General features: G+C 36.2%; 1 protein-coding gene across 1 annotated transcript; it reads left to right on the top strand.

The window, feature by feature from the left end:
* Positions 1 to 9,255: 9,255 nt before the first annotated feature.
* On the top strand, positions 9,256 to 13,262 carry LOC124820806 (potassium transporter 5-like). Its single transcript, XM_047292574.2, has 8 exons — positions 9,256 to 9,587; positions 9,693 to 9,918; positions 9,997 to 10,248; positions 10,336 to 10,386; positions 11,252 to 11,512; positions 11,599 to 11,766; positions 11,886 to 12,140; positions 12,220 to 13,262. The coding sequence occupies exons 1-8, from the start codon at positions 9,393 to 9,395 to the stop codon at positions 13,119 to 13,121; spliced, it is 2,310 nt and encodes a 769-aa protein (XP_047148530.1). The 5' UTR covers positions 9,256 to 9,392; the 3' UTR covers positions 13,122 to 13,262.
* Positions 13,263 to 14,421: the final 1,159 nt, after the last annotated feature.

Raw genomic sequence — 14,421 nt, forward strand, 5'->3', positions numbered from 1 at the left:
TTTTTATTATTAATTGTAGGGAAATTATTGGACAATATTTAGGACATTTGGAGGTGAAAAGAAAATGCCACATCAATTTTATTTTAAGCTAAAAATGAGTGAGGAGGTGTGGATTTAAATTATGGGGTGCACACAGCAGCAAGCACCAAACACGGGTTGTATCCAGCAAAGATGGAGGTGCACGAAGAAGCCACGGAGAGGTGAAGCGGCCCACACTTGGCATGCACAACAGCTCACGGTCCAGCTGATCCAGCAGCTTCACGTCCAAGCAGTCCAGCTGTGTGCGTTGGAAAGTCTTGCATCCAGGAAGCTCACAGCTGGAAGGAGAGGTGTCACGGCCAGCTTCCACACGGCCCATGGCAATTCAATTTTGATGTGGGTTTGGAAAAAGACAGCAAGCACGTCCAACTGGGGTGAACACGGAGATAAGAGGTCCATCACGCTCTCCATGCTGCACTCCACATCACGGTCCAGCTGCCAGCAAATTGAAAAGGTGCACTTGGGGAAATGAAAGGCTACGTCCAGAAGCACACGGAAGAGTCCACCAAGGGCAGCAGCAAGGCTTGGATTCACGCGGAATAGGTCCTGGAAGCTGGAAAAGAGAGGTGATTGGTTTTGGAGAAAGAAAGCATTGCTGGACCCATTTTGGGCTTGAACAGAAGCGGTGCTAGAATGAGAAAAGAAGGAGAATTGGAAGTGCTGGAGCACGCTGTTGGCTAGATCGAGGGGCTTCATTTAGTGGAAAGAAAGAAAATACACGCCTAGCATGGAGAGGTAGCAGCGGGGGTGCAGAAGGGAAATGAAGAGCTACGTCCACGATCCAGGGGCTTCACTAGATGAAGAAAAAAGCAAGTGCTCCAGCAGAGGGGGGGGGGGAATTAGGTTGGAGTGAGCAGCCACCCACGAGGGGGTCTCTCTCGGTTCTCTCTTCCAGCAGCTCTCAGTTTTCATTTCAGTTTTCATTTTTTTTCTTTTCTTAGAGAATAGGTGCTGGGAACATTTTAATTTTGGAAGAAAGAAAAAAAAAGTGTGAATGTTGTTACGGTGGAATGAAAATAGCTTCACTTTAATTTTATGTTGCTGAATTCACTCTTGCCTTTTCATTTTGCTTTTCACGCACTATTTGATTGAAGAATAGTCTAGCACACTGAGAACGTTTTTGTTTCCTTAAATTACATCTTGCACTTCATTTGGCTGGAGGTGACACACGGACATAGTTAGCTGAAGCATGCACACGTTGAGCTTGAAGAGAACAACACGTTTCTTTTCTCTTTTCTTTTAATGTGCAGGTCACGGCTAGGAAAAGTGGGAAATACACAAGAGAAGCAAGTATCGGTGATTACATTCCTTTTCTTTGCATTCATTCGATTTTGGGGAAAAACTGTTGATTCATGGTTGGAATGCATACGGATGCCATGTTCACGGGAGAAGAAGTCCATAGATGTGTTTTATGGTTTAGCAACTTCATTTATAATTTATGCCTTTGATTATTTGTTCGCTTCTAAGGTGTTTCTTCGAAATTGTATTTCAAACTGAAATGAGCATTAATCTTTTTAATTTAAGTGTTGCATTTTAATAATTTTAATTGTGTTTGAATATTTATTTTTTTGCATTGTTGAGTCTAGTTTTACCGTTTATCATGTTGTCCATTTCGTTCAGTTTTTTTTATCTTCCTGTATTTCCAATTTCCTCACTTACTTTAGAAACCGTTCAATCTCAATGTAGAAGCGTTCATCTATAGGACCGTCGGTCCTCATTATGTTTTCATTTACTTTAATGTTTCCAATTGTATTCGGTTGTGTTTAATTTTCATTTTTAATTTCGTCATTTGCATTCACAAAATATTTCACAAACCCCCCACTACGTGTTTGATCTGAGACTCGAACCACATTTGGTCCTTGAGAGACGACCTAGGAGTCACTTCCTAGTCTATACTGCATTCTTTATGCACAACTTTTGTTGGGAGGTGCGACCCTCTCATCAAAATGGCGCCGTTGCCGGGGACCAACGGTTCAGTCTTAGGTCTTTTTGTTGTGTTTGTGTGTGTTGTGTTTTGTCTTGTGATGTGATGTGATGTTCTGTTTTGTGTGTGCGTGTTGCATGTATAAATGTGTTGTGTTTTATTTGTTTCGTAATTTTTAGTATTCTTCTTTTTCCATGTCTACCTATTTTGATTTCGTGAACACTGCTTGTTTTGCTAGTGCCTCTGATTATGATTCTCCTTCTGCATGTTACTCTGATTGTAATTCATATTCTGCTGATTTCTATGTTGTGAACAATAAGACTCATCCTCTAATTTCTGAGAGTGCTCTTTGTGAGCCGGTTTCACTTAAGGAGGATGATCTTCATTGCGATCTCACCCCTGGACTGATACATTTGCTGCCTAAGTTTCATGGTTTTGCAGGAGAATGCCCACACAGACATTTGGAGGAGCTCCACATCATGTGCTCTTCAATGAAGCCTCCAGATGTCCCTCTTGATTACATTTTCTTGAGCGCATTTCCGCATTCATTACAAGGAGCAGCTAAGGATTGGAAAGACTCTCTCCCTCTGAGATCCGTTACCGATTGGGGATATCTTGAGCATCAGTTTCTGAGCAAATTCTCCCTTGTGCAGTATGGTTACAGCAACGGTCTTGGATGGAATGACCCTACCTTGGAATGGTATAATGCTCCACAGCATCATTATCAAGAACCACCATTCCAGAGTACTTTCATACCTCCACCAGTCCAGCAATACCAAAGTCAGCAATATGATGCTCCTGCCCAAATAGCTCCTCAGCCTTCTACTTCTGAGCCTACATTGCAGGAGTTGTTGGAGCAGATGACCATGCAGAACCTTCAGTTTCAGCAAGAGAACATGCAGTTCCAGCAAGAAATAGGAGCTGCCATTCAGAGTATGACTGATCAGATAGGGCAGATGGCCACTCAACTCACTGAGGAACAGTCTCAAGATTCAGAGTCATCATTTCAGACTGTTTGGATTCCAGATGATGATGGTGGCATCCACATAGGAGATGGGGAGCAGAGTTATGAGCTTACCACTGTGCAACCTACTTTCCCACCTTCAGATGTCCTTACTCTTGCATCTGAGGAGACTGATAAAGATCTTAAGGAACAGGCAGAAATAAGCAGTAATTCTGAACCAGGTAGACCACCTTCATTTCCCCACAGTCTACCAATCTTCAAGGAAGTGGAGGTAAACATACCTAATTTTGACTATGCTGTTGATGAATATGTTGTTGATAGGTATGTTGATGATTGTATTGTTGATGAGTCTGTTTTTAATTCTTCCTCTCTGCATGATGAGAATCAATTTTTGATATCAAATTCGTATGTTTATTCTCCATGCACTGAACATGAATCTGAATCTGTGGTTGATATTGTTTCTGAATTTGAAATTGATTCATGTTCTGAGAGTTTATCTGTTGTTCAGCCTGTTACACTGGGATTGGGTGGTATACCCCTGCATGTCATTTCTTTGGAACCACATTGCACTAACCATATTGCAGGAGGTACAAATGAATTTGATCAACAAACACCCACAATGGACAACAAAGGTGCTGACACTGACAAAAGCTTCAAGATCAATAGGCACCTGCTGAACCCACTCATCAACAATCACTTCTTCTTAGATCCAGCTGTGGAAGACATTTCCCTGCTCGATCAAATATGGAGGATGAAGCAGTTCTTCCTCAAAACTTCTTTGCTGGATCCATTGGTGGAAGACATCTCCCTACAAGTCCAAAATTGGCAACTGCCACCATGAGCAGGGGAGTTTTCTTTCTCTCTTCTCCCCCTTTCCCTACTTTTATTGCACTTGTCCATGATCTGTTGACTGTTATGATTTCTGATCTTATGCTTATGACACATTGAGGACACTGTGTAGTTTAAGTGTGGTCTATTGGGGGAGATTTTTAATTTTCTTCGTTAGTTTTTGTTTTCTTGGTTAAATTTTTTTTCTTTTCTAGGTTATTTTTGTCGTGTCTTGTGTACAGTTTTACATGTTTCTCTTGATTTCTGGACTTTGTTTAGGTTGTAGATGTATCTTTCACTTCATTGATACTCTGATTTGTTTGAAATCCTTGCTTTTCTCTGCTTGAGAAGATGATCATGATGATTGAGAGTTGAATTGATTGTGACACAAATGCCCTGTGTGAGAATTTGAGCCACTTTATGTTCTTTCTTGTGTGTGATATGTCTCTTGATTGCTTGCACATATGCCTTGGCTTGACTCTTTTTGATGATTCTTGATTGATATGCATGTTTGGAAGTGATAAAGGCAATTTTGTTCTTGAGCCTCTCTAGCCAAATAAGCTTACCTTGTTTTGATCCTTTGATAACCCCTTTTGAGCCTATACTTTCCCCTATTTCTTTGTTTTGAAGCTCATACACTAGCCCTAAGTGAAAAACCATGATTACCTTAACCTTAGGGAATTTTGGAGCTTTGGAAGTGTTTTGGGAACAAGTGTGGTCTCCCTGGGGATTCTGATGAATTGGCTAGTGAGTCCTTTTCTTATCGTGTTTTTGTAAATATGTGGTGTATCTTGTCTCTTGAAATTGTGTGCTGAATAGAGTAAAGAAAAGAGACAGGATGAAGAAAAAAAAAATATATAAAAAAAAAAAAAGTGAAAAAAAAAAAAAAATTTTGTGAATAATGAAGTCAAGAAGAGGATTGAATTAGAGGTCTGGGTGTGATTTTACTGTGTTTACACTTGTTCCCCATTGCTCCTCTATTTCTTTTGGTTTGTAGCTTCTCATCCATATTTACCCTCCTTTGTCCTTGGCCCCATTTCACCCATAAAAGACCTTTTGATTTGAACATGCATATGTTTTGAGTGTTGATATTAGAGGTTTGCCAAGTCTGTTGTGTTTGCTTTCTTGAGTGCATTGAGTTGAAATTCTTTACCTTATACACTTGAGAGAAACACTGATAGTGCATCTGTGAGGTTTTGTTTCTTTTGATTCACCTCTTGAACTGATTGATCATTTTGCCATGTTTTGAATTGCTTGGATGAATTTCATGAGTATCTGCTTTCTTTGATTTTGTGTTGGATATTGTCTACTTCCTTTCTTGGTCCAGATTCCTTGAGAACTGTGTAATTCTGTTTCTGTCATTGTTAGTCTTTGTTTTGTGTTTGCTGAGTTGTGTCATTTCCCTGGATGTTCTCTGAACTATTCCTTGATTTGCGTCTTGATTTTGCCCAGGAGTGCAAAAGACTAAGTGTGGTCTATTTTGATGAGTCAATATTTTCTCAATTTCACTTAGCTTATTGTACCGAATTTAATCAGGGAATTGTGCTTAAATGTCCAGTATTTTCCCATTTTTCTTAATTGTGCTTAATTTGATCAGAAATTCTTATTTTAATTAATTTGAATTATTTGAGCTAATTATTTTTATTATTAATTGTAGGGAAATTATTGGACAATATTTAGGACATTTGGAGGTGAAAAGAAAATGCCACATCAATTTTATTTTAAGCTAAAAATGAGTGAGGAGGTGTGGATTTAAATTATGGGGTGCACACAGCAGCAAGCACCAAACACGGGTTGTATCCAGCAAAGATGGAGGTGCACGAAGAAGCCACGGAGAGGTGAAGCGGCCCACACTTGGCATGCACAACAGCTCACGGTCCAGCTGATCCAGCAGCTTCACGTCCAAGCAGTCCAGCTGTGTGCGTTGGAAAGTCTTGCATCCAGGAAGCTCACAGCTGGAAGGAGAGGTGTCACGGCCAGCTTCCACACGGCCCATGGCAATTCAATTTTGATGTGGGTTTGGAAAAAGACAGCAAGCACGTCCAACTGGGGTGAACACGGAGATAAGAGGTCCATCACGCTCTCCATGCTGCACTCCACATCACGGTCCAGCTGCCAGCAAATTGAAAAGGTGCACTTGGGGAAATGAAAGGCTACGTCCAGAAGCACACGGAAGAGTCCACCAAGGGCAGCAGCAAGGCTTGGATTCACGCGGAATAGGTCCTGGAAGCTGGAAAAGAGAGGTGATTGGTTTTGGAGAAAGAAAGCATTGCTGGACCCATTTTGGGCTTGAACAGAAGCGGTGCTAGAATGAGAAAAGAAGGAGAATTGGAAGTGCTGGAGCACGCTGTTGGCTAGATCGAGGGGCTTCATTTAGTGGAAAGAAAGAAAATACACGCCTAGCATGGAGAGGTAGCAGCGGGGGTGCAGAAGGGAAATGAAGAGCTACGTCCACGATCCAGGGGCTTCACTAGATGAAGAAAAAAGCAAGTGCTCCAGCAGAGGGGGGGGGGGGAATTAGGTTGGAGTGAGCAGCCACCCACGAGGGGGTCTCTCTCGGTTCTCTCTTCCAGCAGCTCTCAGTTTTCATTTCAGTTTTCATTTTTTTTCTTTTCTTAGAGAATAGGTGCTGGGAACATTTTAATTTTGGAAGAAAGAAAAAAAAAGTGTGAATGTTGTTACGGTGGAATGAAAATAGCTTCACTTTAATTTTATGTTGCTGAATTCACTCTTGCCTTTTCATTTTGCTTTTCACGCACTATTTGATAGAAGAATAGTCTAGCACACTGAGAACGTTTTTGTTTCCTTAAATTACATCTTGCACTTCATTTGGCTGGAGGTGACACACGGACATAGTTAGCTGAAGCATGCACACGTTGAGCTTGAAGAGAACAACACGTTTCTTTTCTCTTTTCTTTTAATGTGCAGGTCACGGCTAGGAAAAGTGGGAAATACACAAGAGAAGCAAGTATCGGTGATTACATTCCTTTTCTTTGCATTCATTCGATTTTGGGGAAAAACTGTTGATTCATGGTTGGAATGCATACGGATGCCATGTTCACGGGAGAAGAAGTCCAGAGATGTGTTTTATGGTTTAGCAACTTCATTTATAATTTATGCCTTTGATTATTTGTTCGCTTCTAAGGTGTTTCTTCGAAATTGTATTTCAAACTGAAATGAGCATTAATCTTTTTAATTTAAGTGTTGCATTTTAATAATTTTAATTGTGTTTGAATATTTATTTTTTTGCATTGTTGAGTCTAGTTTTACCGTTTATCATGTTGTCCATTTCGTTCAGTTTTTTTTATCTTCCTGTATTTCCAATTTCCTCACTTACTTTAGAAACCGTTCAATCTCAATGTAGAAGCGTTCATCTATAGGACCGTCGGTCCTCATTATGTTTTCATTTACTTTAATGTTTCCAATTGTATTCGGTTGTGTTTAATTTTCATTTTTAATTTCGTCATTTGCATTCACAAAATATTTCACAAACCCCCCACTACGTGTTTGATCTGAGACTCGAACCACATTTGGTCCTTGAGAGACGACCTAGGAGTCACTTCCTAGTCTATACTGCATTCTTTATGCACAACTTTTGTTGGGAGGTGCGACCCTCTCATCATGGACTGATTATTGATTCCTGATACAGTTTTCTGAGAAATGAATGAACTGAAAAATGATACAGTTTTCTCTGAGAAATGAATGAACTGAAAAATGAATGAACCGTGAATGCGTGAACGAGAGTCAGTATGAAAAAATAAAAAAAAATACACTCTACTGCCTCGGTTATCTAAGAACCGAGGCATATTCTTGTCTCATTTTATCCCGGTCTATAACCGAGGCATAAAGTTTAATCTTTTTACCTCGCCGGTATATGCCTCGGTTATAGAACCGGTGCCTAAAAGCAAAAGTAACCGGTGCAGTATCCTCTTAGTGTACTAGTGAGAGCGTCCTTTTTCCACCTACTTTTCTCAATTCGTAATACATGTAAATCCAAACACAACAATAATATATACTACGAATAAAAAATGACATATGATTTAACTAAAATTAATTTATTGCCAAAAACATCATGTAATCAAAATAACAAATATATACCATCTGTCATTACTCAAACTATATTTAAAGCATTAGGAGAAAATTGACAATATTGTCACAATCAATGAAATAAAAATTAATTATGACAGCTGAAAGTTTTGATGGCCGGTCAGGAAAGTTGAATCGAATAATTACAAGATTCATTTGGACATGAATTAATGAAAATAGATAAATTTGAAGTGGAAGTGTTTGGCTACGTAAAATTTGACGCGCATAATTATATATTCTCATCCTTATGCCAATGCAGAGAAAGGAAAGCAACCGCAACACGCAGAATCTGTGAATGCTGACAAAACTACCTCCTCAATAAGCTTCAAAGTAATTACCCTCTTTAGTTCCAAAATGCGATATTATTCTTATTATTTATTGCCTTGATTAAAGAACAAAAAAAGGGGACATCATTAACATTAATACCGAAGTGGTGCAGGTGTTTACTTTCACGTACGTACTCATCTGAACCGTCATAAAGATTCAGATTATGCAGACACACCATACATAGCAACAAAAAACTTTCCCATGATCGGAGAAACACGGATACCGTTAAATGCATTTTTATTACTTCTAAAATCCATCTTTTATATTTTCAATTTTGTTAGTGTTTCTATACAAATGCTGACTTACAATACATTTCAAAAAGACATTTATTTGTATTTTTTATTGTATTATCTACGTCTAATAAATATAAACTTAACTAACTATTTATTTGTATTTTAAGCAAACAAATAGTTGATGCATCTCACTGGTAAAAGAAAAAAAAACAAGTTAACATAAAAAAAGGTATCAATTTCTATTTACTACACACACACAAAATATATAACTTCAAATAATTAACGTTTAAACTATTCATAAAAAAACATAATGAAACTTTTAAAAGAATATTATATTAGTGGAAATAAATACGTTACGTTCTCTTTTTCTATTATACTTAATTAATTTAATTTTAAAAAATTGTTAAATATAAATAAAAAATTATTTAAAGATTAAAATGCTAAAAACATTATTTTAATTTAAAAAATAATTAAATTTAAATAAATGGTCATTATAAAAAGTAAAACATAATAATATTTTAATTTTAGAAAAATAGTTAATTAATAAATAAAAAAATAATTGTGAACTCAAAAAGAAAAAAAAATCGCCCATTAAAATTGTAGATATTTCAAATTTTGACAATAATTAATGTTAATGAAATATATATTAATTGATTTTAATATGAAAGTAATAAAATAACACGAGTGAGATGTGAACTGAATGGTCAACATTCAACGATTTCAATTATTAATCGATTTCTATGAAATTCAACCAAATACTAAGATCGTCATTACAATAACATTCATATAATTTATATGTTTCATACGAATATAGAGATGTTTATTTAAACAATCCTTGTATACATAACATCCTTCAAGAGTTCTTGTCCTCTGGTCGGGGAACACTATGTTTGATCTTGTCATGAATACACTTACGATAAATGCATGTCTAATTTGAGCGACGATGATATTCTGATTATAGAACGTTCATTTAGCAAGCGAAAGCATCAACATGTCTTCTGAAGTAGTGGTAGAGGGTATGGAGAACAATGGAAACCATGGAAATACAAAGCAGAAGCATCATATTGAACAAGTTTCTGATGATCCTTCTGCTTTCATGGGGAAGAAGCTTTCATGGCAAAAATTGCGAAGAAATGATTCTCTCGACATGGAATCACGCAGATTCTCCAAATCCTCTCTTTGTAGAGTACGCACATTTATATACCATTTTCCCTTTCATTTCCATCTTTCGTAACATGTATTTACGTTGTCGATCACTCATTTTAATCGCAATATTCGATGTTCATAAAAGGGGCCATCGATGTCAGTGATTATGCAGCTAGCGTTTCAAAGCCTCGGAATTGTTTACGGCGACATAGGTACTTCACCGTTGTATGTGTATGCAAGTACCTTCGTGGATGGAATAAAGAACAACGATGACATATTGGGTGTTCTTTCTTTGATCTTATATACCATCACTCTCATTCCTCTTGTTAAGTACGTATTCATCGTCTTAAAGGCCAATGATAACGGCGATGGTACGTACGTAGGCACCATATTCAAAAGTTTTTCTTGCATGTAGTAATATAACGAAGTATATATAATTAATATTTTAGGAGGGACTTTCGCTTTATACTCTCTGATATGTCGATATGCGAAAGTGGGAATGACTCCAAATCAACAAGTTGAAGATACAGAAGTATCTAATTATAAGTTGGAATTGCCAAAGAGCAACCGTATAAAGATGGCTTCAAGGCTTAAGTCTATGCTTGAGAACAGTTCCTTTGCCAAGCTCTTCCTCTTGCTAGTTACCATGCTTGGCACTTCAATGGTCATTGGGGATGGTGTTCTCACTCCTTGCATTTCCGGTTATTAATTTCATTTCTGTTTCTGTTTCTGTCATGCAACCTCTTTCCTTTTTATTTTTTTAGTTAATTGATTCATTTGGTTTACAGTTTTATCTGCTGTTGGAGGGATCAAGGAAGCCCATTCTTCAATAACACAGAGTAGGTTCATACTCTTTATTTATTTTTATTTTTTCCTTATTTCAACCTAAGAGGTAATTTATTTATCTTTCACTTAATTATTTTTTAATAAATAATATATGTAAAAAATTACACTGTTATTTATTGAGTAAAATATTCTCATGAGGAGTAAATTAATTCACTTTCATAACTATCTTAAAGGTAAGATTAAAGGATGATTTTCTATATGATGACACTGTAAAATCTTTTGTAGTGAAGGTCTTGTAACTTTTTTTATATTTTTTACTCACTGATCTCTTCAAACAGAACAAAAGTGCTCTAAGACATTAAATTAAAAAAATAATAATACGGTTATATATATTTAATCACGTTATAAAAGTAAAATAATCATTAAAAAGTGAATTTTTATATTTAAAAAAAAAGAATAAAACATAAGAAATGATAGTGTCAACTGAATTTAGAAAATTTATGTATATAAAAGTATCATTTCTTAAATATATGGTAATAAAAGAAGGCCATTAATTCATTTGTCAATTTTTATAATCTAATATTCAGATGCATGATTTTCACAAGCATACATATCAGAACAATGACTTAAACCGGCTTAATAAAAAAAAAATTAATGTGCTCTTCAGCTAATTTTTCTCAAACTATTAGTTACCATTTGATATATATTTGTAGTGAATCATAAGCACTTGTATGATTGACAAACAGTGTCAGTAATTGATATGGAACCAAAGAATAACAATATAAACTGAAAATTGATATCAGGAATTCAGGATCATGAAACTGCTACATATGACCTATGATGTTCGGTTTTAACTTCTAAGGCATCGGAAAGTTGTTGGATAATAATGATTCATACAAATTCCTTCTTTGTGCATAGATGCGGTTGTTGGAATATCCATAGCAATCCTGATATGCCTTTTCATGGTTCAAAGATTTGGAACTGATAAAGTAGGCTACAGTTTCGCTCCTATTATTTGTGTGTGGTTCGCCTTCATTGGAGGCATTGGTCTCTTCAATTTCATCAAGTACGATTCAACAGTTGCCAAAGCAATAAATCCAAAATACATCGTAGATTACTTCAGAAGAAACAAGAAAGATGCTTGGATTTCTCTTGGTGGTGTTGTGCTGGCCATAACAGGTACATTTGTTTTTTGCATAAAAGGTACATTTGATTTGCCGTAACACTGGAGAGTTCATAGGAATTTTTCTTTCCTTTTTTGGCAGGAACTGAAGCACTATTTGCTGATGTTGGACATTTCACAGTTCGTTCCATACAAATAAGCATGTGCTCTGTGACATACCCTGCTCTCCTACTTGCCTACACTGGACAAGCCTCATTTCTTCGCAAAAACAACGATCTCGTTTCAGACACTTTCTACAAGTCCATACCACGTACTTCAGTTTTACCTTTAAAAACCAAAAACATAGTCAATCCTGTTTGTTCCAAAATGATAACAACAAAACAAATTTGTATCATGACAACTAATCAATGATGCCTTCATATCTTGCAGATCCTTTATATTGGCCAATGTTTATTGTTGCTGTTATGGCATCCATTATAGCTTCTCAAGCCATGATCTCCGGGACTTTCTCCATCATCCAACAATCCCTCTCACTTGGATGTTTCCCTCGCGTGAAAATAGTTCATACATCAGCCAAGTACGAAGGACAAGTTTACATCCCCGAAATCAATTTCATTCTTATGATTGCATGCGTTGCAGTCACAGCCGGATTCAAAAGCACCACAAAAATAGGCAATGCTTATGGTGAGTCACTCTCATGAAACCTTAAATTTTAAGAAATCATCCAATTGGGCACAAACTGAAGCAAAATTTGTGGTTGCAGGGATAGCTGTGGTGTTCGTAATGACACTTACATCTGCTTTGGTGGTGTTAATCATGATCATGATATGGAAGACTCAAATACTTTTGGTTATCAGTTACGTGCTTATCATTGGTTCTGTTGAGCTTATCTATTTAAGCTCTGTGCTATATAAATTCAGAGAAGGAGGGTATCTTCCTCTTGCATTTGCTGCGGTGCTAATGAGCATCATGTGCATTTGGCATGACGTGTACAGGAGGAAGTACTATTACGAATTGGATCATAAGATTTCTCCAGAGAAGCTTAAGGGGATTACTAGTGGAAAAAACTTAGCTCGAATGCATGGACTTGCCATATTTTATTCTGAACTTGTTCAAGGCATTCCACCAATTTTCGAACATTATGTTACAAACATTCCTGCAATGCACTCTATGGTTGTGTTTGTGTCGATCAAATCATTGCCTGTTAGCAAAGTTGCTGCAGAAGAGCGGTTTCTGTTTAGGCAAGTGGAACATGAAGAACTCAGTGTGTTTCGATGTGTGGCCAGATACGGATACACTGATGTGCAGAACGAGGAAGAGGCTTTTGAGAATTTGTTGGTTAAGAGGCTGAAGGAATTTATAGGTGGTGGATTTTTGGCATCCGAAAGAGTTGTACTTGAAGATAAAACTGAAGAAATAGTGAATAGTGGTGAGTTTGAAGGTGTTGAAAAAGAGGTGGAAGCCATTGAAAAAGCAGTGCGAGGAGGTGTTGTTCATTTGATTGGTGAGAGTGAGGTGGTTGCTAGCAAAGGAGCCAGCATAAGGAAAAGGATTCTAATAAACTATGCTTACAATTTCTTGAAAAAGAACTTGAGGCAAAGTGATAAACTATTTGATATTCCTCACAAGCGTATGGTCAAAGTGGGCATGACTTATGAACTTTGACAATGATCAGTCAGAAAGGAACCAGGAAGAAGATTTAGATTTCAATGTTCTTGTCAATTCTCTCTTTCTAAATGTTTATGGATGGTATAAATAAATTTGAGAAATTATTGAATCCTCCTAATTATTCTTCTATTATATTAATATTCTCTTATTCTACTCCATCACAACATCAAAAGATAAGTTTTTCTTTTTTTTAAATGTAATTAGTTTCTTTCTTATTTTATTAAATAAGAAATAGTTAACTAAATAAAAACATTAAAATTAATAATCATCTAAAATATAAGAATTTTTTTTCTTTGCAATGAAATTATAAATTGAAATGTTTTGTCTTTTCTAAATATGAACTAAATATTTAATTAATCTATTTGACTAAATAATTCAAATGAACTTCATAGGATACAATATTGTAATTTTTCAACATTTAACAAAGAAATTATAAAGTCCAATTTACTCAATTTTGTCATTTAACTTTTTTTTATGATTCCTATTTAAAGATCTAGAGTCATGTATATATTTTAACAACAAATTTCCTTCATCCGCTAGTCTCCATTTTATTAACAACTCGGCATCGACATTTGTCTTGAATCGTTCAAACAATATAAAATGATAAGTTTAAGTATCGTTTCCTAAGAGACTTGTGTAATCCTAAATAATTGTATGATTAATAACTCATTTAGACTAAACAATAAATAAATTGACAAAGAATTAAATGATGGATTTTGATAGTTAGAGACACTCGGAAGAGGGAAAATGTATGCACACACAAAATTGTCTCCTCTTCACCAACCAATAAAGTCAACTAACTAAAACACTCAAATCCTAATATCTTAGGTGAAAAAGTCTAGGTTTTCTCACTAAGAACCAATTCCTTGGACACTTAACAAGTTAACCTGCATTAAGATCTAAGTTTTAAGACAAATAATAGCTCAAGCTTCATTCCTAGGTACAAGATCCATTATATTGCTTGTTTGAAGTCTAGGGTTCCCTAAATTATTTCCAAAACCTAACGAATCCATAAATCAAGCTATTCACATCTCCATTTCAAGCAAACATTAAGAGTAGAAACAAGAAATTAACATTTAATGGAAGAGGTATATATATAATGAAAGAATTTACAAAGTACATGAAAGTTTAATGACTACAAAAACCCCTAACAAGATGGCTTTGACTCTCCATTTTCATGTAGAGCAAAAAGCTTAAAAAACAGAAGATGAAAGAAGAATGAGAGACAAGGAGGAAGAAGAGGATGTTCACACAAGCCTCAAGCACCCTCTATGAGCTATAAAATTGAATTCGTGCC

This window comes from Vigna umbellata, chromosome 8 (assembly GCF_029865625.1).
Source record: "Vigna umbellata cultivar VRB3 chromosome 8, Vumbellata_1.0, whole genome shotgun sequence".
In the NCBI taxonomy this organism is placed as follows: domain Eukaryota; kingdom Viridiplantae; phylum Streptophyta; class Magnoliopsida; order Fabales; family Fabaceae; genus Vigna; species Vigna umbellata.

Coding starts and splice junctions, on each gene's coding strand:
- LOC124820806 (XM_047292574.2), top strand. CDS start 9,393: ATGTCTTCTGAAGTAGTGGTAGAGGGTATGGAGAACAATGGAAACCAT. Junction 9,588..9,692: donor CCAAATCCTCTCTTTGTAGA/GTACGCACATTT, acceptor TGTTCATAAAAG/GGGCCATCGATGTCAGTGAT. Junction 10,249..10,335: donor TCTCACTCCTTGCATTTCCG/GTTATTAATTTC, acceptor TTTGGTTTACAG/TTTTATCTGCTGTTGGAGGG.